Source organism: Lichenostomus cassidix, chromosome 4 (assembly GCF_008360975.1).
Source record: "Lichenostomus cassidix isolate B80296 chromosome 4, HeHo_3.0, whole genome shotgun sequence".
NCBI classification, from domain to species: Eukaryota; Metazoa; Chordata; class Aves; order Passeriformes; family Meliphagidae; genus Lichenostomus; species Lichenostomus cassidix.
In genome coordinates, this window is record NC_139484.1 from 28,766,407 (window position 1) to 28,787,953 (window position 21,547).

At 38.1% G+C, this 21,547-nt stretch overlaps 1 protein-coding gene across 1 annotated transcript in view; it reads left to right on the forward strand.

Moving 5' to 3' along the window:
* MND1 (meiotic nuclear divisions 1) overlaps window positions 1-21,547 on the forward strand; it is a 39,355-nt gene that overhangs the window by 7,542 nt on the left and 10,266 nt on the right. Inside the window, exons 7-8 of the mRNA XM_085059866.1 lie at window positions 12,125-12,199; window positions 14,003-14,117. Coding sequence (XP_084915992.1) covers window positions 12,125-12,199; window positions 14,003-14,117 — 190 coding nt within the window. The remainder of the gene's footprint in view (window positions 1-12,124; window positions 12,200-14,002; window positions 14,118-21,547) is intronic.

A 21,547-nucleotide genomic window follows, 5' to 3' on the forward strand; every position in this document is an offset into this window, starting at 1 on the left:
TTAATTTTTATAGACTGGTAGTAACAATGCTCTGATTCTTACTCCAGTCAAGTTTCATTTGTCTGAAACAGATTAGTTAAACTCTGTACTGACTTGGAACTGAACTTCCTAGTAAAATTACTCCACTTATTAGTATATTCACACAAGTTTTAGACCAGGCTATTTACTCTGCCACACATAAACTGCCAACTGAGCAAGTGAACAAATATGCTCCAAAACTCTTGCTTTGTTCACCAAACTCTCTGGTTTGTTTTTTTGAATGCAAATTATTTGCTCTTGGGTCCTCTTTGTTGTTGCTCATGCTCCACAATATAACCAAGTAGCTGAATGAAGGAGTTGATATTTGTTGACTTTGCCTTTGGGCCTAGTCCCATCATGAATTTTAAACATAATTGGTCAAGCAGGTCTCTGGCATACCCTGACGAATATCTTCTTGGAATGTCTTGGAGAATCTGCCTAATGTGTTCCACGGTAGGTATCCAGGAATTATCTACACAAATATGCTGTACTGCTTTACATGTACTTTCACTTACAAACACGTCTATTATTGTGAAAGCGTAATAGGCATGTAGTTATTTATTTGTAATGTTATTTTATGGTTGTTTCTATGTAGAAATATACTATTCTGATATGAACAATTCTACAATATCAAACTGTTCCAGTTGAAAGGAACAATTTTATTACCAGAACTTTATTTCCAAGCCAAGCCCTGCTCCTGACATATGGGCTTATTGGTATAAGAGCTCTATTTAGACGATGCTATGAGTCTTTCAAAGTACTTCTCTTCATTATCTTGCTTTTCTAATGAGACTGGAAATGTTTCAGCATTTCAGGGAAAAGCATTTTCTCTAGCTGAAAATAACTTCTCTGTTGACACAGTGGAAAGGTGGCATTTTCAATGAAAAGCTCTCTGAACGTTTTTACAAGATGATAACAGGTTCTGTCTGTGAGTTCAAATTAGCTCTTTTGGTGTTTGTATTCTTCTTGATGTGCACACATACAGATTTTCTTATGGGCTTCTAAATCTAGTCACTGACTATCACAAAACTTCTTGTCAGAACATATAAAGCAGAGGAAAAAAGTCAGCTATTGTACCATTTCTGTTGCATGTTGCTTTTCTTTGATCATTCCCATACAGAGCTTGTGGCATGCTGAGAGATGTGTTTTCTCTCTGTGTCTTGTCCATATTGATTGCTAACTACATGAGTCGGTCTCTTTGTTCAGCAGTTAAAAGCCAGAATCAGGCTGCCTTACTTAAAGCATCTTTAAAAATCCAGCAGTTCAGTTCATGCTGCAATTAAGGCTTTTTACCAGGAGGCATTGTCTTTGTTTCCTGAGGGCATGGATAAATAGTCAAGGGAAAGGACTGATCCCAAATGCTGAACTGTCATTTGAAAATAATGTGGAGGAACAGAACAGGCTTCTTCATGATGCAAATTCCCCTATTCACAGCACTGAGGCTTATGTTTGACAAGCTGGGCCTGCTACATTCAGGACCTTTTACCTGATTACATTAGTAGTTATAGCCAGGTTGCTCATAGCATTCTGCATCTTCCAGAACTTGTGAGTGTGGGAGGCTAGTTTAGGAGCTGTTCTTGAAGCAATTTTTTTGTTTCAGATTTTTAGTGCTTGTTAAGCCACACCCCACTTTAGGGATCCAGAAGCAAATAAGTTGGACTCAGTATTCATAATGAAGACCAAGCCAGTTTTGTCCGGATGTTTAAAGCTGCACTTCACAGGCGTTCTGTATACCCTAGAATTTTTTCAGGAAGTATTTATTACACCATCATCAGTGTGCAGAGATATGGCAATTAAAAACAATGCTGAAGTTTCTTTTGACAGCTTCCCTCCCTGACCCATCTTTCGGCTTGCTTTTGTGGAGACAGGTGTTTGGAGAGGGGCACTAATCCCTGACTTTTTATATAAATGGCAGATCTTGTGTTGACCTAATTAGGATTAGGATCTTGCTGGTGCCCTCTAACCCAGAGTTACTGCTTGGACCTCTTCCTGTTTTTCTGAAAAGCAAGGAGAGCAAATATCTTTAGTTTGTGTAGCATCTGCTTTAACTGTTTTCTCCAATAGCTCACAGAACGAGAGCTGCTAAGTAGGTCCCTATGGATTTTGTAGTGATTGGTTTTACACTGGCATGGTTGCTCCTAAAGATGTATGCCTTCTGCCAGATGCTTATTCTTCAGTTCTTGTGTATGTTGATGCATTTGTGAAGTGGACCACTGAAAAAGTGAAATATATTGGAAGCTGCATTTTGGTTAGATGGGTTTATATACACATTTGGTTTGTTTGTGTGTGGAAGTTGCATGTGGTTAGACTGGGAGCAGCTGTGAGATGGTGAAACTAGAGCGAGGGTGTGGACTGAGAAACACTGTTTTAACATTGTTTATAAATGGAGAAATTTTAAAAGCAACCTCACCTGTCAAGAGAACTGTGGAAGCTTTACTAACAGGGTAGTTGAGTCTTGGTTTTCTTCCTTCTCTAAGAAATGGAAAATAATGTGATTTTATTCTTTATTAATATTTTCCCGGCTGTTGGAGTCAGAAGGTTTGCATTACCTATGATCAGTTATAGTTGAGCAAAAGAAGATGTTTATTCTTGGTGTAATAATTGTGAGTGAGGAAAAGAGAAATCTTTATGACATAGCCTTAGTATAAACACTCAGATTTTCTTTCATTCTTCCATCTGTGTCTTGAGCAAAACACTTGCAACTGTGCTGTCTGTTTTATGTAAAGTGAATTAATGCTTGGTTGCATTTTGCCTTGCAGTAGCTTGAACTAAGTGTTAATTGAAGTAACAAGAAGCAATGAGGTGTTTTCCAGACAGAGGCTGATGAGTCTGCAAACTACAACCCTCAGAAACCATAAGGAGTGTCCCATCTCCCCAGCCCATTGCCTGCCATAGCTAGTGTGAATGGGGGCATCTCAGCTAGATTTGCACAGTGCAGCTTTAGTACTGACACTGCAGGCCTTAAGGGAGGCAGAAGCAATTTTACTGGTCCTTGGTGGCATTGAAGGGTGTCTGGCATTCAGTATGACAGGCATATATGCTCAAAATGTAAGGTTTTAGAGGATTGCCACAGCATAATACAGTATTTTGAACATACAGAGACCTGAAATACTAATCACTTCAACGATGTGTTTGTTAGTGTAACAATGGACAGTACTATGAGCACTGTAGTGCAGTAGCTTGGGAAAGCCATCAGTTTGCTTCCTTTTCTCCTCCCAACAGAGGCAAGTAGTGACCCCTCCCTGTCTTCAGCCTTCTGGCTTTTACTGACCTGTACATTTCATTTAAACTAAAGGACTAGACTCATAAGGAAATGGCCTACTGCAAAGCTGGTGTATGACTAGCTTCCCTATCCAGAGGGAGCTGTATCAGTAAGGGCAAGAAGCAGAGAATTTGCATAATTTAAACATTGTGAATATGTTGATTATGTCTGTGCCGGTTTGTTTGTTGATTCTGTAAGGCTTATTCCTTCTATTAGTCTCCTGGAAAATGCTAGTAAAATTTTATTTGAATAGTCCATGGCTTTTGTTACATCTGCATCTTGCACTTGAAAAATGGTGATGTCTTAAAATGATTCTGCATTTAGTAAGTCCTAAAATTTCCGGCAGAGAAGACTTCTAATGCTGTAATTTATTAGAGCTTTCTGGAATTATGTTTTATGGCATGCTACAAAGCCCTGGAGAGTATGCTTAGTTACTGCTGTCGTGGCAGAGTTCTAAAAATACAGTGCTCTGGAAGCTTCTGTTGGAATTAAGCAACTTGATAATTTGGCGTTCATTAGTTGAAATTCATGCTTTTCCTTTTACTTGCTGTTAATATGTAACTAGCTTGATGGCAACTGTGAAATGTAGGTTTTCATTTCCTCCCTTCTTGATGAGCATGAGGTAAAATTGGCATGATTTAAGAGCAATTTTTTTTATAAAAACTGTCTTTAATAACTCTAAAGATTTTAATGTAGGTTTGAAGGAAGAGGATATATTATTACTGTCCCTTGGGAGTTTATATTATATATTCATTCTGCTACAATGCAGGAAAACCACCAGTTTTTTTTCAAACTGTTTTCTCTGACACTGAATTTTTTACGTAATACCATCACACAGTTTACCTTTTTTGAAGAGGTTTGCATTCTGGCTGCTGGCTCCATTCCTGACATTGCAGTGAAATTGTTAATTGGAAATGAAAAGAAACTTGGAGTAAAAACAGGGCTCTAACTGCAGAAGCCCAGTCAGATGTGGCAGAGACACATCCCTGGATGTCTCCAACTGCCCCACAGTCAGTATGGCAGGTGGGAGTGACACTTCAGCAGATCAGCAGAAACCCAGTATCCTAAGAAACTTTAAAAGCTTAGATGTTCTGTGCTTTCCGGAAGTTTGCGTCTACTGTAAGAGCAGGAGCTTCCAGCCTGGTGATAGGGCAGAGGCAATACTACTTTCAAAGCTGGATTTGATGGAGACAGTGAATTGTAATCCTATTTAATTTGAACTTTGACTTTCACCTTAAAATCTTGTAATCTTAGTACAGCATATTTGATTTTAGAAAATCAGCATGCATGCAGAAATAAACCACCAGCAACCAGTTAGAGAAGTCTATCTTCACAGAATTTTCCTCTTCTGAAAGGAATAAAATTAAAAGCAAACAAACAAAACCCACAAATAACAACAAAAAACCCCCCAGAGTATAAATCCAAAATATGTTACTTTGATGCAGGGAAATTTTAGAGGAAAAGGTCTTTCTTGTCACAGCCTAACAGCTCATTTTTTTATACACATAGTAGTTCCATTAAAGACTCTTCTTTGTATCAGGAATTGGAGATGACTTGGTTTTCTTTCTAAGCATTACTTAAAAATGACGAAATTGGCATAAAGAGTGAATATGTAAGACTGCTGTCAAAACTCTGAAATTTGATAGATGTATCTTACTGAGGCTTTTTATTTTACTGGTAATATCTCAGTGTAGAATTTGGGCATTTCTAAAAGTCTGTGGAATGAAGTTTGATTTGGTTTTTAAAGTCTTTAAGCAGAATGTGAACTCAGGGAATATTGGATGAATATTGTGTTTTAACTTGGGTCTGTCTCTACTTAGTCCCTGGAGGCATTGTCAGTGTATGGTCCAGCTGCTTAGGATGATAGCAATCTTTAAAAGCCCTTTAGGGAAAAATTTAAACTTTTCTTCATTCTCCCTTTTTTTCCAAGAGAAAATATCTTTCCATATTCTTTCTGCCTTGAACAGACCTGTTAACCACCACCTTGGACTTTGTAAGTTTACTAAATGTATTAATGTGCAGTAACAAGCATATTGTTCATATCCAGGTATGAAAAGTTTCTGTATTTCTGTCAGTCATGTGAATGGTTTTTGAAGTTCTTTCAGCTTTCCTTATTAGATTGCTTGCATTTGTGAAAGAGTGTTGAATGAGGCGTTTCAGCTGGTTTTTTGTTGGTTTAGGGATTTTTGAGGTTGATTGGGGCATACTTGATATTTGTATCTGAGTAGACAGCCATCTGTCCCTCAGGTCGTGCCAATTATGCCAACTCTGAAAGCAGCCACAGAAATGCAGTTCTTTCATTCAGCCTGCACAACTGTTTCTTTCACCTTTTGTCTTTTAAGGCGGTTGGCCTGGAGCAGTTATTTTTTTCTTGCGTAACCAGTACTTATCAAATGGGGCTGCAAATGAATGAAGCAAAAACAAAAGCTCATGGCAAGACATTTTCTCTAAATTAACTTAATTATTATGGCAAATCTAAAAAGATGAAAAATAATTGAATTAAAGTGCTTTTAAAAGTAGAGGAATTTGCTGTAAGTATTATCTTCAAAATAACTGCAGATGACAACATCAGGTTTGTACGTGGATGGGTGAAGGTTCCCGTGAAGGGGGGATTTCTCATTTGTTTTTTCTGAATACCCTACATGTTTTATTTTGTTTGCCAAAAAAGGGGACTCATCTCATATTCAACATGGCCTGAGAAAAGAGCCATGCCTGATTTACTGTATGATATTTCATCTTGTTCTCATCTCTTAGCATTTTAAGTAAATCAGGATTGTAGGTGTAAATTTAATATTGAAATGCAAAATGAGTTGTGTTTGTGAGAGGGGCAAGTAAATCGGTATTACCTAGATGAATACTCTAGCAAAACATATATACTGCTTATGAATGCAGAGATCTAACTTCAGAACTATTATTTTTTGAGAGTCTTTGTTGTGCTTTGTCAAACAGTTGTGTGGAGAATCATATATTTAAGTCCCCTGAAAAAAATCTTCACTCACTTAGCATGAGTATCTGATACTTTTCTTTCATCACTGACATATTACAGTGCTAAACTGAAAAATACCGACTTGTTATCTCTTTAAAAAGACAGAAATTGCACATTGGCAGGATTAGTAGTCTGATGTTTTGGAGCTGGTGTTATTTACTTAAAAAAAGCAGTGCACCATCCTTTAATTTTGAACAGCAAATATAATGTGTTATGAGTTGAATGGGAATGAATTGAGCTCTGTCTTGATGAGCATGATGAGCAAGTCAGGATAAAAGGGCAGAGTAGAAAGAGACCACACCACTGCTGTGGGTGTGTGCCACAGGCTGCCTGATCCAGGGGAGGAAGTGAATGAGGCCTTCTACAGGCAACTGGAAGCAAGTCTCAGTCACAGGCCCTGTTTCTTGTAGGGAACTTCTAAGTACCCTGACATCTGCTGGAAATGCTGTACAGCAATGCACAAGCAGTCCAGGAGGTTCCTGGAAAGCACTGACAATAACTTCCTGTCACAGGTAGTAGAGGATCCCACAAGGAATGGTGTGTTGGTTGACCTCCTATTTGCTGAACTATTGCATCCTCCTAGTTGCTCTAGGTCCCACCAAACACAAATCCCTACTTCATATTGCTAAAATGACTTGGAGTGACTCAGGGTAAGACCTTGCATGCTGCATTCTCTTCATTTCAGAAATGTTAAAAGAAAAAAGTAGGTCTTAATTGTATTTATGTAGTTAGTGCATGTTTGCTGTTTGTGCCTCACCAAGAGTTTGTCACATCCCTGACTGAGGTCTTAGTGGACCTGGTGGCTGCTCCTACTGTGGTTCAGTTCACTGGGTGGGTTATATGGGGAAATGGCATTTCATGAGTGATAAGTGACAGACTGAGGTCAGAGCAGAAGCGACAGTACTGCAGGTCACAGGAGTGCTCTCCACTCTGCTGTGACCATAATTAGCTGACTGCAAAGTTTGCTTATGTGTATTTGGAAACCCTGGGAATTACGGATTTGTGACTGCGTACGTAAAAGAAGTAGCTGTATGCTTGCTTAGTGTAATACTTTAGAAAGCAGTTCTGCACTTCAGTGTGCTGCCCTTTAGGATTTTGCTTCCTCTTTAAGTTTTAGTCAACAGTGATTGCTAAGTGGTTAGTTTTGGTAATGTTCTGTGCCTTTCTTTTAACACAACAGGTCTGTTTTCAATATTTTCAGATTGTTCTTTCACTGTTAATCTTTGCATTTTTCTTCTCTATATATTATTAGTCTGTTTTTTGGTTTCAGTTTTTTGTTATCTTTCTTCAAAATCTAGAGGAATGCTTTGAAGTACTTTCTCTCCATGCCTTCTGTCAATTCCACTTAAGTTTTTCCGTAGTGAGCTAGTTTTCACAAAGAAAAGGACTACACCTATCTGCTGCAAATGTTACCCTAAGCTTCTTGAACTGCTTTTGTTTAAGCCAAAAGCAAACTAACCTTGCCTTTAGCCTGAAACAAAGCACAGTGAGCTTCAAACCAAAAGCAAATAACTTTGCAAGTTAGAGGTAATTAAAAAATGGATGTCTTTAGTTCTTCTGTAATGCCACAGTGAGTGGTGCTCACAATAGCAGTAGTTTTTAATACCATTTTTGGTTGAGTGTTTGGCCGAAAGAAAACCAAACATATAATATTTCTCTTTCAGACCATAATGATACTGAGCTACCAGCTGTGAGCACTCTTGGTGGTTAGCATGTGAGACCTTGGCTTGATTCTTGCCCATGAACATACTCAGGGGCTGGGTTTGCACGGCTCTGACTAGGTTTGTAGATATTTTAATATGCTGGTGAGACAAGCTACATGTTTGGTGGGATACTGGTGGTTAGAGTGGTTAAGAACAGGGAACCAGAAGGCATGGGACCAACAAAAACTTCTGGAAAAAGAAAAAGTAGTTTTTTGTTCTAGAATAAAAGTCTATCAGGCAGGTTTTGGGAAGGAATGAAACTGAACCCTGCTGCTGTTGTTCATTGGGGGTTAAATGTTCCTCTTCCAAATGTACATCACTGGCTTCCTGAAGTGGAACCCTGGTATAAATGTGTCCATACTATATAATAAATTATGTGTGTATGTCTAATCTGTGTTCTTTGATACAAACCAGACCCCAAATTCTGTGATGGAACTGATGGTTGTCATCAGCACATAGCACTTTGTGCACCCAAACTGCTGCACAATTGTACAGCTAAACATTATGAGATCTTTGAAGAGTAGGAAAAATCATCCCTTTGGGGGACTTTGTATTGAATTAATGTCTAAGATAAGCCAGTGGTCATTTAATTGATCACATTCATCTGTAAAATTAAAGAAATTGTTCTCCAACTCTCCTGTTTTATAGATGCTAGCTACATTCTTCATTAAACTGTGTACTTGCAGGCTCCCACTGTGATTTGAAAACATGAAAATGGTCTTGTGGAGAACATTTTTTACATCTTAATTTTTAATTATTTAGTCTCCTCTCCTTCTTTGAACAGCTTTCCCCTAGATGATATTTTTGTAGCTTTCTTTCATCTTGCTTAATCATGTGCTGATTCAGAGCAGTCAGATTACAGACATGAAACTTCATAGTGGAGTAGAATCTCTCTGTACTTCTTTTCTGCACCTGGTCGGTTACACTTGTGGCAGAAGGTGGTTCTTGTGTCAGCCCAGACATCTCTCTTAAGAGGGGAGACTGGATCAGTCTCACTGCTGTTGGCAGGAGTAAGATTTCTCTAGGAGGGGTTAACGTTCCTTGAGAAGTTGTTTGCCAGTTCCCCTAAAAAATGTCCCCAAGGTTGCTCCAAGGATTGAAATACTCCATCCACTACTGTGCTTCTTTGCAGTCAGGCTTTCTTACAAATGGGGAGTGGGAAAGTAAGTCACTGTATTTGTCCAGATGCTATCATACATACACAATGTTTGCAAATTCTGCATTTTTTTCCCTTTTAATGCCTTATAACCTGTCATTTGCCATTTGCTCTTACCTTTCAATTAAGTATTGTGTCAACTATGTCCATCCTTCCTCTGACATCTTTATCCTTGCTGTCTCTCCTTCTTTCATTATAGTTATTTTCAGTTATGTTCCCACCTCTGTATACAAACCTTTCTGCTTCTCCCGTAGTCAAAGATTCTTTGCACAGACCCTGGCCATCTGTTCCTCACCCTTTGAATCCTTGTCCTATGTAAGGGTTTTTTAAATATCTTGCCTCCTTCTGCTATTCCTTTCCTTATTCTCAGATCTTTTGTGTGTTGTCGTGGGGATAACCACTGTGACTTCTAAATAATACACAAAGAGCTGAGGTGTCATTTTATTTTGTAATTTTTTTTGTTATGTAAATAATTTAAAAAATCTGAAAACACCCAAGAAATTAAAATCTGAGAGAGAAGAAAGCAATATCTTAAACAAGGTTGTGTAAAAATAATCTTTGCTTTTAGGCAAAGGAAGGTCTTCTAACCTCATGGCATGGCAACCTTACATGTTATGTAGGACAGAATCTAAGAAATTTCTTTATCTCCCACAGTTTGTCATTAATGTCTCTTTCATCATTAAATTATGTGGAATATAGAGGATTAAGAAAATTATAGATGCCTTATTGGGTGCTTCCAAGGTGGCAACCAGCTTTTATGATTTACTGCCTTGAGAGGTCCTTCTGTACATCCATCTTAGAGAAAGTGGAAACTTTCTTTAAGAACTTAATGAGTACGAAAAAATGAAAAGAGAACGAATATGAAAAATACACCTTTATGACCCCTCTTGCAGAGAACGTTGGCCTCTTTGCACTTGCAGTATAAGGGTCTGCGTAAGCTCCTTCTCTACCTCCTCTGTGAGTTTTGTTCCAGAAAAATCCTGTGTTTGGAGATGCCAAATGGCATGCTCTGGGGTTTGTCTTCCCTAGACTTTGTGAACTGCAAACTGCACCTAAGTGCTTGTCCTCTTCGGAGCTGTATAGTTTCTCTGTTTAGTGTGGCATCATGTGGGGACTAACACACTGACTTTTTAAGAATTTTGTGGAAAGCCTGGAAGGAGTACTCTTTGACTACCCCCCAAAATTAAGATGTTGGTGTACTTCAAGCCACATGCTGAAACCTACACTACCTCTGTGGTTACTTGCACTGAGAGCAGCAAGTAAACAGCTGGATTTGTTTTTCCTCACATTACGTCTTACCATTAGTCGAATTCCTATATAAATCGAGAAAAACTAAAACATGCTTTTAGAAAGAAGACTTTCTGGTCTGTGTGCATGCTCACACATGCATGAACACAGAGTAATTATTTTTTTAAAATCAAGCTATAAAAGGAACCACTAAACCCAGTGAGCTGCAGCTGGGCTGTGTCCTAATCTTTGTGGACCACCAGTATGGAGTTTCTTTTTACTAGTATGGCTGATCTCCAAGACTTGGCAGTAAACTGTGCTGGATATTTATCATGCATTTACATTTTAATATGCATTTCTGAAAATATGGTATGGACCAAACATCAGTTTAAATAGAAATTAAGAAGTGATTATAACTCCAGATTAGTTCAGTTTGTGTTGTATGAATGTGTTTATATGAGCTGCATGATATAAACTATATGGTTAAATTATCAAGGCTGGGGATTGCAAGAAATGTCTGGGAATGCTTTTGCACTGAGGGGGATCCTCAACGAGAAAGGGAATGGAGGCTTTGGAAAAGGAATTGGAGGCTTCATGTGGGGGATTTTGGGGTAGGGCAGATTAAAACCTGGGCTCTGACAGCTGTTCTTTTCACAATTAGTCTGATATACCTGACTGGTGCTACCTGACTGGTGCTCAGGGAATCTTAAAACTAAAACAAAGGGCATTTAGAAGGCATGCTGTTGGTTTTTTTGGGGTGTTTTTTTTTTTTTGGGACGGGGAGGTGTTGTGGTTTTTTTGGGGTTTTGGGGTTTTTTTGTGTACGTATGTGTTGGTTTCAAATGCAGTAACTGGATTTCAAAGTATATTTTATTAGAATTTTTTTTTCATTCTCATTCATCTCATTTAATATTTCAAGGTGCTTTGTCTGATGCTGAATATGGTGTCCATGAGGGTTGAGTCATACTCCTGCTCAGCATAAGAGTTTCCAAAGTATCTCTGGAAAACTGCCAGCTAAACTGGAAAGGCCTGGTTCAAGATGAGTGGCAGGCTAATTGAGAGAGATCTCTCTTTGACATATTTGACATATTATTTCTTGTGATGTAACAGGGAGGTGGAAGGAGTATTCACACCAGCCTTGTGAGATTCCCCTGCCCCAGGTCTGAAGGAAGGGAGCTGTGTGAGGTGTAGCAGTGCAAGGGCCATGCAGTAAAAGGGGGCCACAGCTTTCTATGCCTTTGAAGAGAGGCTTCTGTTCATCAGCATGTAAAAGGGATTGGGGCCATGCCAGTGGCATACCAGACTTTGGGAACACCAGTATCTGCAGCTGAGCAGGTGGATCTGCTGCAGCTTTTGTCACTGCTTCCATTGAATAGGGAGAGCTGGAAAAGGACCAGAGGAAATCATGAAATCGAAAGCCTCCCATGTTATGGAGTCCTTTGCACAGAGATGCCAAATTATGGTATGAAATGGGATTTTAGTCCCATACTGAACATGCAGTATATGACAGGATTATGTGCCACGGGAGTGAAAATTTCTTAGACTCCAAGTTCCTTCCTGTAATTCTTCTCTGTGGTTCAGACCCTCAGATTTATATTTTGGCACTTACATATCTATTTTGTCTTTATTTTTATTACATAAATTGTAAATATACATATATTTTAAAAGGATATATCCACTTCTTTATTTAAATGTATTAATATGTATACACATTTTATAGCTATGTTTAATGTGTTACTGAAAAAGGTTATGTTCTTTGTTTTCTTTTTCAGTTTGCTGAAAGCAATCAGAAAAAAGAGGCTTTACAAAAAAGCATTGAGAAATCAAAAATTGGACGTGAAGATACTGTAAGTTGCTTTGGGAGGAGGCACTCCTACAAAGAACTAGTGCTACAAGTATGCACTTCTTGTAAATGCTAATGTAGTACTTCCAGGTTGCTGAACTGCCAGATCTAGTCACTACAAACTTAGATGTTGGTTGGTTTTTTTTTTTCAACTTACTTGTAATACAGATTCCTAAATTCCTGTTCTGAGCAGCCATGTAAGCCCAGTACTCTTCACATGCTGAAGCTGTTAACACTGCAAAAAAAATACCTGGGCTTCATGTTTATCATACATATGAACCAACATACTAGTTAGAAATATTTCATGTGGTATTCCAAGTTGCTGATTTGCATTGAGATGCTCAGTCTAAAGTGACTTAAACCTCCAATAAAACAGGGACAGCCAGAAGCTTTCATGAGAAATTGAATTTTGTAGGGAAGTGCCAAATCTTCGAATCCAAACTGTGTTGTAGAAACACTCTAGGTTTTTCCTATGCATGTTTCCTATGCATGTTTATCTGGTAAGGAATAGAGTGAACCGTACCATCAAACTCTGTTAAAGTTGCAGGTGCACAAATTCTATTAAAACCTTCTTTTTGCCAGTATCTTGAGGGGGATTCTTTATTCATTCATTTGCAACAGAATGTAATCAAGAATCCCAGGCAGGTTTCTCATGGAGTTGTGCTTGTCATGTTTCCAAATAAAATGTTTCAGTCTTGGGCTACTCCAGCCTGTGGGCTGCCCTACAAAAAGCTATTGGTCTGGAAATCCTGTTCTGGCTGATGTTTCCGACATTTTGGTTCCTGACTGTACATCAGGAAGAGGTCCTGAAAAATCTAGATTGCAACATAGATCTCCAAGCATCTCACCTCCATGCCTCAGCATCTGGAAACTTTTGATTTCCATTCTGCATTTTCAGAACATGCTGAATCAAGACTGTTGGCAAAAGCACTGGGAATATGGAAGTTTGGGGGAGGGGAAGGGAAACAACCTTAAACAAACCCCCAAACCTGTAGGGAGGGAAACAGCCTTAAACAAAACCCCAAACCCACAAACACCTCGGACTGCTGGCTACCATGGAGATTGCCATTGGTAAAAAAACGGATGGTTTACAAACTTGTGCTATGTGGCTCTTCTACACTACCCTAGCTTGAGTTATTTGAATATCAGCCAGTTCCAGTATTTGTCTGTAACTGTAGACTGAATTAAAAATATGTGCTGAGTTGGCTGTGAGAGAGCTCATGTTGAGTCAGTGTCTACAGATTCTTATTGATCAGTGGAATCTTTGAGGTCAATATTGTGTACAATCCCAGCAAAGACAACCATGTCATAAATACCTGATTTTATTTTTGAGACCATTGCTCTTAAAAGGTGTGGAAAATGAAAGAAGAAAAATAAATTCAGAAGGTGTTCATACACAGAATCTTAGTTTGTGGAAGGGTGGATCACGGGTTTTTCTGTAATGCCATCTTTAATTACAAAAGTAGCACTCCTAAATTCTGCCTAAACTTTTAAGCCCAATAATGAAGAGATTTCTTCAGAGTTTGTCAAACCATGTTGAGTTCAAAGATTGTAGAAAATTGTTCTTTTGTTTATACATTTTGGCCCTAATTTTTTTTCCTTCTAGTTTGTACTCAGTATCATTTAGTGTCACTGAGAATTCTGTGTGATAAAATAAAATGCTCAAGTGGTTCATAGACAGAAAGCAGTAGTGAAAACAGCTTTTAAATTGGTATGTTTTTATTTTTTGAGCAACTTTGTATCATAATTACTATTTTTTTTAATGTTTGTGTTTTTTTGTATCTGCCAACATCCTTTGAATCCTCAGACAGAACGTGCAGCTCTACTAGAGGAACTTGCTGCCCTTCGGCAGAAAAAAGAGCAGCTAAAGGCAGAAATAGACAAGTACAGGGAATGTGATCCAGACGTGGTTGAAGAGATGCGTAAGTTCTGTATTGTTTGAAGTCATCTTTTGCCTGAAAAGGTCTGCACTTCTTTAGCTTAAAATCTGGTATTCAGGGGTTAGTCAAAGTTTCAAAGCTGAGCAATACAAGACAGGTACACTGACCACTTTTTTTCATGTTCTGTGCTAATATATATTAAGAGGTTTGTTGATACTTACTCTGTCAGCACGTGAGCAGTAACAAACAATCCTATAATTAAAATACTCTGATGCTTTGGAATTAACAATCAGGATCTTTCTTTCCAGAACTTTAATAATTCTATAACTTGTGCTAAACCCTAGAATATGTGTAGGAAGAGGAGTCTCTGGCTCCCGTTTACCTTCCATTCCATGCTGTTAAGACAGGTATCTTTCTGCTTACTTTGTCTTGCCTATTTAAAACATAAGCATTTTGATAGAAACACTTAATTGTCACTTACAGCAAAGTATGTTATCACAATCTTGATTGACTGTACTGTCTCTGACATGCAGGGTTTTGGTTGGAATTTTTAATTCTAATAGAATACAAGGAATGATGAGTGACTTTAATACAAAATTTGGCACTGAAATGTACTTAATATTCTGATCCTTAGCATGAAAAATGAAAAGCATGCATGAAATTTTATTGAATTTTCTCTACTGCAGCTTTCATGTTTTATTTATTAGGCTCTTACATTGCTACCCAAGCACCACTGCATATTCAGCTTGCTGTAATGCCAAAATGCTGTTACAGAGTGATGAGAAACAGGCACAGAACTTTTTCTGAAGAGAGATGTGGCTAAATCTTTCTCTTTCCTTATTTTACTAACAAAGTCCACAGCTTTCGAACTGTGCTGCGAGAAAGCCAGGAACATAAACAGAGTTGGCAGCACTCACCAAATTTGGACAGATATTTATTCTGAGGGGCTGTGACATTTTTTGTCAGCTGTGTTATCTTTCCCCAAGGATGTAATGGTATGCCAGGGAATAAGCAAACTCGAGACCTGAGGTTAGTTACTGAGCTGTAAATCCCTTGCTGCGTGCTCTCCTGAGGAGAAGACACATTCCAGCTGATTCCAGCTGTAAAAATGAATGAGGTTAGGCAGATACCAGCAGCAGAGGGATGTGTAGTGTCAGGTATTTTAACTGCTGAGGTACCCTTATAGTAAGCATACCACTGAATGGTTTGAGAGCCTCTCTTTTGAAACAGTCACAGTGAGCATGTTCCTAAATACAGCACGAGGGAGCAAATCACAGCTGGAATGCTAGGGCAAGCTGCATTAGCTGGCAACATGGAGACTAGCATCCTGCACAGAGAGAACAACAAGGAAATGTAATACTTAGTTACTTCAGTCATGCCCTTGTCTTTTGTCTGTATGTTGTGGGTTTGGGTTTTTTTGTCCAAGTGTGTGGAAGCTCCTTTGAATCTCTGTGATGGAGAGATGAGCATTTAAGGGACTTGGTGAGGTTAGCACTGCTGAGCTACCTGTAAGATTCACAGGAGAATATGCAGTAGTATTTCAAAATTAATCTATCTTTGAACTTAATTTTAAAAGTTTCTGCTTCATTATATGTTTTTTCGTTGTTGCACTGGCAGTGTGCATTGTTGCTGGCAATGTATGAGTGAATAAGTGGCAGTGTCAGTTTTGGGGAGTTAATGCTTTCGTCAAAGCTGAATGGAAGTTGATAGGCTTTAAGGAAAAGAGGGAATGACTAAAAAAAAAAGGTTGGGGGGCATTTTTCTTGTTCCAGAGTGCGGAAAAGTGCAAAGGCGAAAAAAGATGCAGGAAGTTATGGGGTTTAGTGTAAGGAGGCAATAAAGAATCTCAGGCAATGGAATGTATTCAGGAAGGCTTAAAAGTTACTGCTGCTGTTTCATAAAAAAAAACCTTATAATAAAAGTTACTCATTCAAGACTTGAAAGGATTTTCAAACAGCATGTGGGTGATACAATTTTCTACTTCTGTACAATTTAGGTAACATAACCCTTGTGATCATTTTCATTTAAATCACCTGAGCAGATTTCTAAGTAAATTACCTTAGAGTCAGAAAACGGAGATGGCTATTATGTTATCGCACTCTTTTTAAGAGTTGAGTTATTCAGTTAAATATATTTTGTAATGGGCAGTTGTCACTTTCTACCTTTGGGTTTTCCCTCTTCTTCCTTAATGACTTCAACCTGTAAGGAAATCTTTCTGATGCTCAGTATAAAATTCCACCCTATTAATTTCTCATCTCATATGACAGAGAGCTGCCTTGGTGGTTCTTGCAGTGTTTTAGGGCTGTATCAAATTGTCATCTGTTTTCAGTGGCCTTCAAATCTGGTGAATGCTTTTCTGTGTCTTTTTGGTTGCCCTCTCCCTCAGTAGAGTTTTGCAGAAACAAACCAATTGCACAGCAGTAAGCCTCATTAAAATGTGCACACGCACACACACACACGTATTATTTTCAGGGTCAAAACAAAGTTTGAATGATTCATAGCAAATATCTGAAGACTCAGCTAAAAACTGAACATCTGTCTTTGCTTCCTGAATCTTGTGGTGGGAAAGTCAGCCTTGACCATGTAACTAAATATATTATAATGCATATTCACAAGGGGGCAAATGGGAAAACTAAAATAACAACTCTGGTTTTTGCTGACTTCACTGCTTTTCCTTTTAGTGTCACTAAAAAATGTTTTGCTCTATGTTTTGGCTTAGTTTCCTTGGCTTTTGTATTAGAAGTACATTGCAATATAAATTTTAATGCCTTCCCGAATTTACAGCATTTGATCACAGAATTTGTGTGTAACAAGTAACTAGAGTAAATGGCAGAAGCAACAAGATTTAAGGACTGACCACTAGAGGAAGCCACATAATAGTCTGGTCTTGTGCATGTATTCAGATAATTCCATTTTACAGGTATGGTATTGTAAAAATACATCTAGAACAGCAAAATATGTGGATTTTTTTCTTATTTTTCTTTGCCACTTGGTAATGTTGTTTAAGACACCTTCTGTGAGTTAGGATTGAGTAATAAATGATTTCTCAAAGGCAGTAAAACTGATAACAGTAATTTGAAGTAAAAGAACCCCAAACAAATAGTGGGATATTATACTTTTCTGTTAAACTTGTGATCCTGCTTCAGATGGTGCAGGACAGAATCATTGCTTCTCAGTGTTGAGGCATGTCTATGTAGGCTGCAGTATATTCTCATGGGAGAGCAGCCATTGTAGAGAGATTTGTCTCTTATGTGATATAACATGCATGTATGCAAAGTTGGTACATGTGATGCTGCTAGATTCTCTATAGATTGTGGTAGAGCACAAAGCTATGGAGAATGCAAGCTTATAGTTCATAATTTATCCAGAGTTTTCATAAAGTCAACAGAAAAAGCTCCGCGTAACGTTAAGATTAGCCTGCTGCATAAGTTTCATTCTTTCTGCCCACCAGAGAGACATGTTAGGGAGCTAATAAAGTTTTCTCATGATTAATTTTATAGAAAAGTTTGTCTGGCAACGTAACTGTATAAACGATAGGGACTTCACTCTGAGTTGCTGGTCAGCTTGTAATTGGAAACAGCTAAACATTTTCAGTGCACACTGTAAAAGAAACATTTCTAGAATTTCAAACTTCTTGTTCTTTCACTGCAATAAGAGAAATGTTGGTTTATGCATTATTAAAACGTTGTCAGGCCTTTGCTTTCTTTTTTCTCACAGTAGCGCTGCTTTCATTACTGTGTGCCTTTGCATAGGGCAGCTCTCTCAGCAATAGTTACATACTGACTGAAGAGACTTCTGTGTGGTATTGTTGCTAATATTTGTGGGGTCTGGGATCTTGTCTGTCAGCATTCCTTTTTTACTTAGCATGTTTTTAGAATGTCCAGTTACTGATAACTTTTAGGCTTTTGCCTTTAAAACAGTGATCTGGACATGTCTAACAAACTGTTTCCTCAAAAATTAGCAAACTCCCATATAGAACATGCGTAGCAATTTTGGCATCAACCTTTTTACTTTAGCTCTTTATTTTATCCTGTAACAAGAGAGGCAAGTGGTTCAAATGGACATGATTTCAAACCCCAAGTATCCACATAGTTATCATTTTGACTCTCTGCAAGTGTGAGCTCAGAGGCATCACTGCCAGTCCAGTTCAGGGTTGAAATTTAGAAAATTTTTTCTTTTCTAAAACTATTACATGATTCTGTGAGAATAAATTTTGGGAAAACATCCAGAGTTTGCTGAATACCATGAAAATGTCATGCTATATGTAGTAAGTACTTGAAAATGTCTTTTCTTCATTGTAGGTGCTTCAAAAATTTCTAATTCTCATGCTTCTAAACACTGAAAATTTTGGCTTGACGAACTGTTGTGAGGAATTGTCAGGGTATGCAGACAGTATGAAAGAATAGTTCTGGATTGTTCAGTTTTTTCATTCATCTTAATATCTGAAGGGTGAATGCTGAAAAGTTAATGTTGATTGGGCATCTGGATTTTGTGGGGTGCATAGTTTGGGGGCTGGTGTTTTGGGGGTGTTTTCTTTGTTGATACACACAGCTATTTTCTTATTTTCAAATCAGTTTGAAAATATGTTACATATGCAGATGTATTTCATGTTACAAAAACTTTAGTGCCAAGTGCTAGATTCTTTTGGGGGATTCTTACTAATGCTGGGAATAGTCCCTGTTCTCAGAAGGGAAACAGTAGTCATGAAATGAGGATTAGACTATCCTGGCTCATGGAGAGACTTTAAAGTGGGTTGCATCAGTTTTACTCAAAATGCATCAGAATGTCAATAATTTACAGAAGGGTTTAATGTATTGTCTTATATTTTGTGGCAAAGATTGTTGTTCAGAAATTGTATCAGAAAGGTGGTTTAAATTAAAAAGCCTTGTCAGCAATATCAGTTAATGGACTATTAAGTATCTGTTTTTAAAAATGTAATGTTTCACTTGGAAAAGTGAATGTCTACAAATAATTTGAAGCCTGGTCTAGGTGCCACCAAGATCAATAGTGTACAGATGAAGCCTATGGAGAAAATGTTTTTTTAATCACCTCTAGATGCAGTATGTTCAGTTTGTAATTAAGAGAATGTTTCCTAGCTACTGACCATGAAATATGCACCTGGCATCTGAGAGACAAGCTGTGCTTTTTATGCTTTATGCAGCAATGCCATTAACCAAGATCTGTAGATAGAAATTAGTCATTCTGCTGATGTTAGACTTGTGTCTTCACTCACATGTATGTTAGTGGGTTAAACTAAGATTTCTTTGGAGTAAACCAGACACTTGCTTAGAAGTACATAGAAAAATAATAGTTTTAAAAGTGAGCAATCCTTTTCTTGCTTAGTCTCATCTTACAGAGTATTGTATATTTAATATATTAATCTCCTGAGGATCTGCATGAAGATACAATAGGAAATACACAATGCATGTTCATGTATGTAACTTGCAAGCTATCTGCTACTAATCAGAACAGAACTACACAGCTCACAGACCCACCCCTTCTTTCCTCCTTCATCATGGAGCACTGTCGCTGTTGAGCAGCTAGCAGAGTAATGAAGGCACCAGTTCTCAGTGGCAAGAAGGAATGACCCTTATTGTTTTGATTTCATCATATATATAGAGTTTTCAAAAGTCACCCAGACTGGTCGGTCAGAAGCCTTCCCCCAGGCCTGATTGGCCAGGCCTGCACCGTCCAAGTTCTGGGACACTGTTCCAACAACATCCAAACCTTATCTTTATTTATAAAACACAAGAAAATTCTCATGGGAAAAGCCTCTGCTAGCCACTGAGCACCAGAATATATATATATATCTATCTATCTATATGTATTTGTATATATATGTGTGTGTATATGTATATGTGTGTGTGTACCAGTAATGGAAGAACACATTTACTCTGCTAATTCTCAACTAATTGCATTAAACTAAGAATTTTGTTTTGTTTCCCCTGCTCTATATACTGTTCTTGGAATGGCTTGTCATTCATTTGGAAGGTTGACAAATTAAATTACCTGTTCAAAAGCTACATTATAAGATAAAGCAAACCTATCAAACTAAACATAACTTAATTTCTAGGAAGAATGAGGAATGATAAATGTACTTGTATGTAAACATAGTTACATATAGTATGGGTAAAATTTTAGCTGTTAAGTGAAGTTGAGAAAAGGAGCTTAATGAGGTGAGTTACAACTGTATGCTTGGATCACTGATCCAAACTCCTTTGGTAATCATAGGTAGTGAGATGGAATTGCAAGTTTAAGCAGTGTATCTACTCCTTTATCTTCAGCCCTTCCATTTTGTCTTTTTATAATGAAAATCAAGGGAGGCTTGTTTGCCTTTCAGTTATTGAAAAGGCTGGTCCTTTGACTGAGGAAACACTTGCTAAACAGAATCTGGCTGTGATTACCAGGGGCTGTTATGTGGTGGTTTAAGGACCTTCTCTGAGAAAAGCAAGTTAAAGAGTTCTCACCTTGGCCCTTCATTCCAGTGCTGAAGTTCACCAGTGATAAAAGCAAGTTGTCAGCTCAAGCCAACCGTCCGTGTCTTGTGGTGGACTCTCCTGAGGTCTTTGACATCTCTCTTTCCACCCAGCCAATGCATCTGATGAAGACTGTCACTGCCTTCTTCACAAGGCTTTTGTACATGTGGTCATTTGTCATGTACCTCACAGAAATGTCTGTCTTGTGATAGCTGCCCTGAAAAACAACCAGGGATCTTCTGACCAACTAGGAGCAGGTGACAAGTTTTCGTAAGGGCATTTTCATGAACTCTGCAATGAGTTGAACTGTTAGAAATGGATTTGAAAAACACTGAATGAGGGAGGAATAGGAGTAAGTAAATGGGTGAGCAACTTCTGGCACTTGGAAAGAAGGGAGAATATCATAGCCATGAGGAGTAATGAATGAAGGGCCACCAGGACAACTGGGCAGCTTTAGAAGTATCTGTACATGTATACCTAAGGCACAAAGCTTTAAGTGAAGTGTGGGGCTTTTGGCTGAAGCTGGAAAGCTTAAGTCCAGAAGTGTCATTTGGCATTCAACAAAAGGCTCTTATCCTAGGCATTTCAGAGAATTTCTCTGTCTCTGTGTTTGGTCTCCCGATAAGAGGTTACTCTGCAATGGAAAACTGTCCTAAGTATTTAGACACATGCATACTTCTGTTTTTATACCTCAAACACATTCTAGCAAAGCTATTCCTCTTAGAGTATGTCAACTTAAGCCAACTTGCTTTAAAATGAAGCTGCATTTTAGCTAGTTAAGCAAAAACTGTGTTTTGTCAGTGGGGCTTTTCTTGGACACTCAGAAAGGAGGCAGTTGGAGGACCAAATCTTTAGATAACATGTGTAACAAACACCCAGCTTAAATAAATTTGCTGTCTGGCAAGCTACCTTTTCTCAAAATCAAATGAAAACACTCACAAGACATGTTTTTGTTCTTTATTTTGTTTCTTATTTGTTTGTATTGGAATGAAAGAA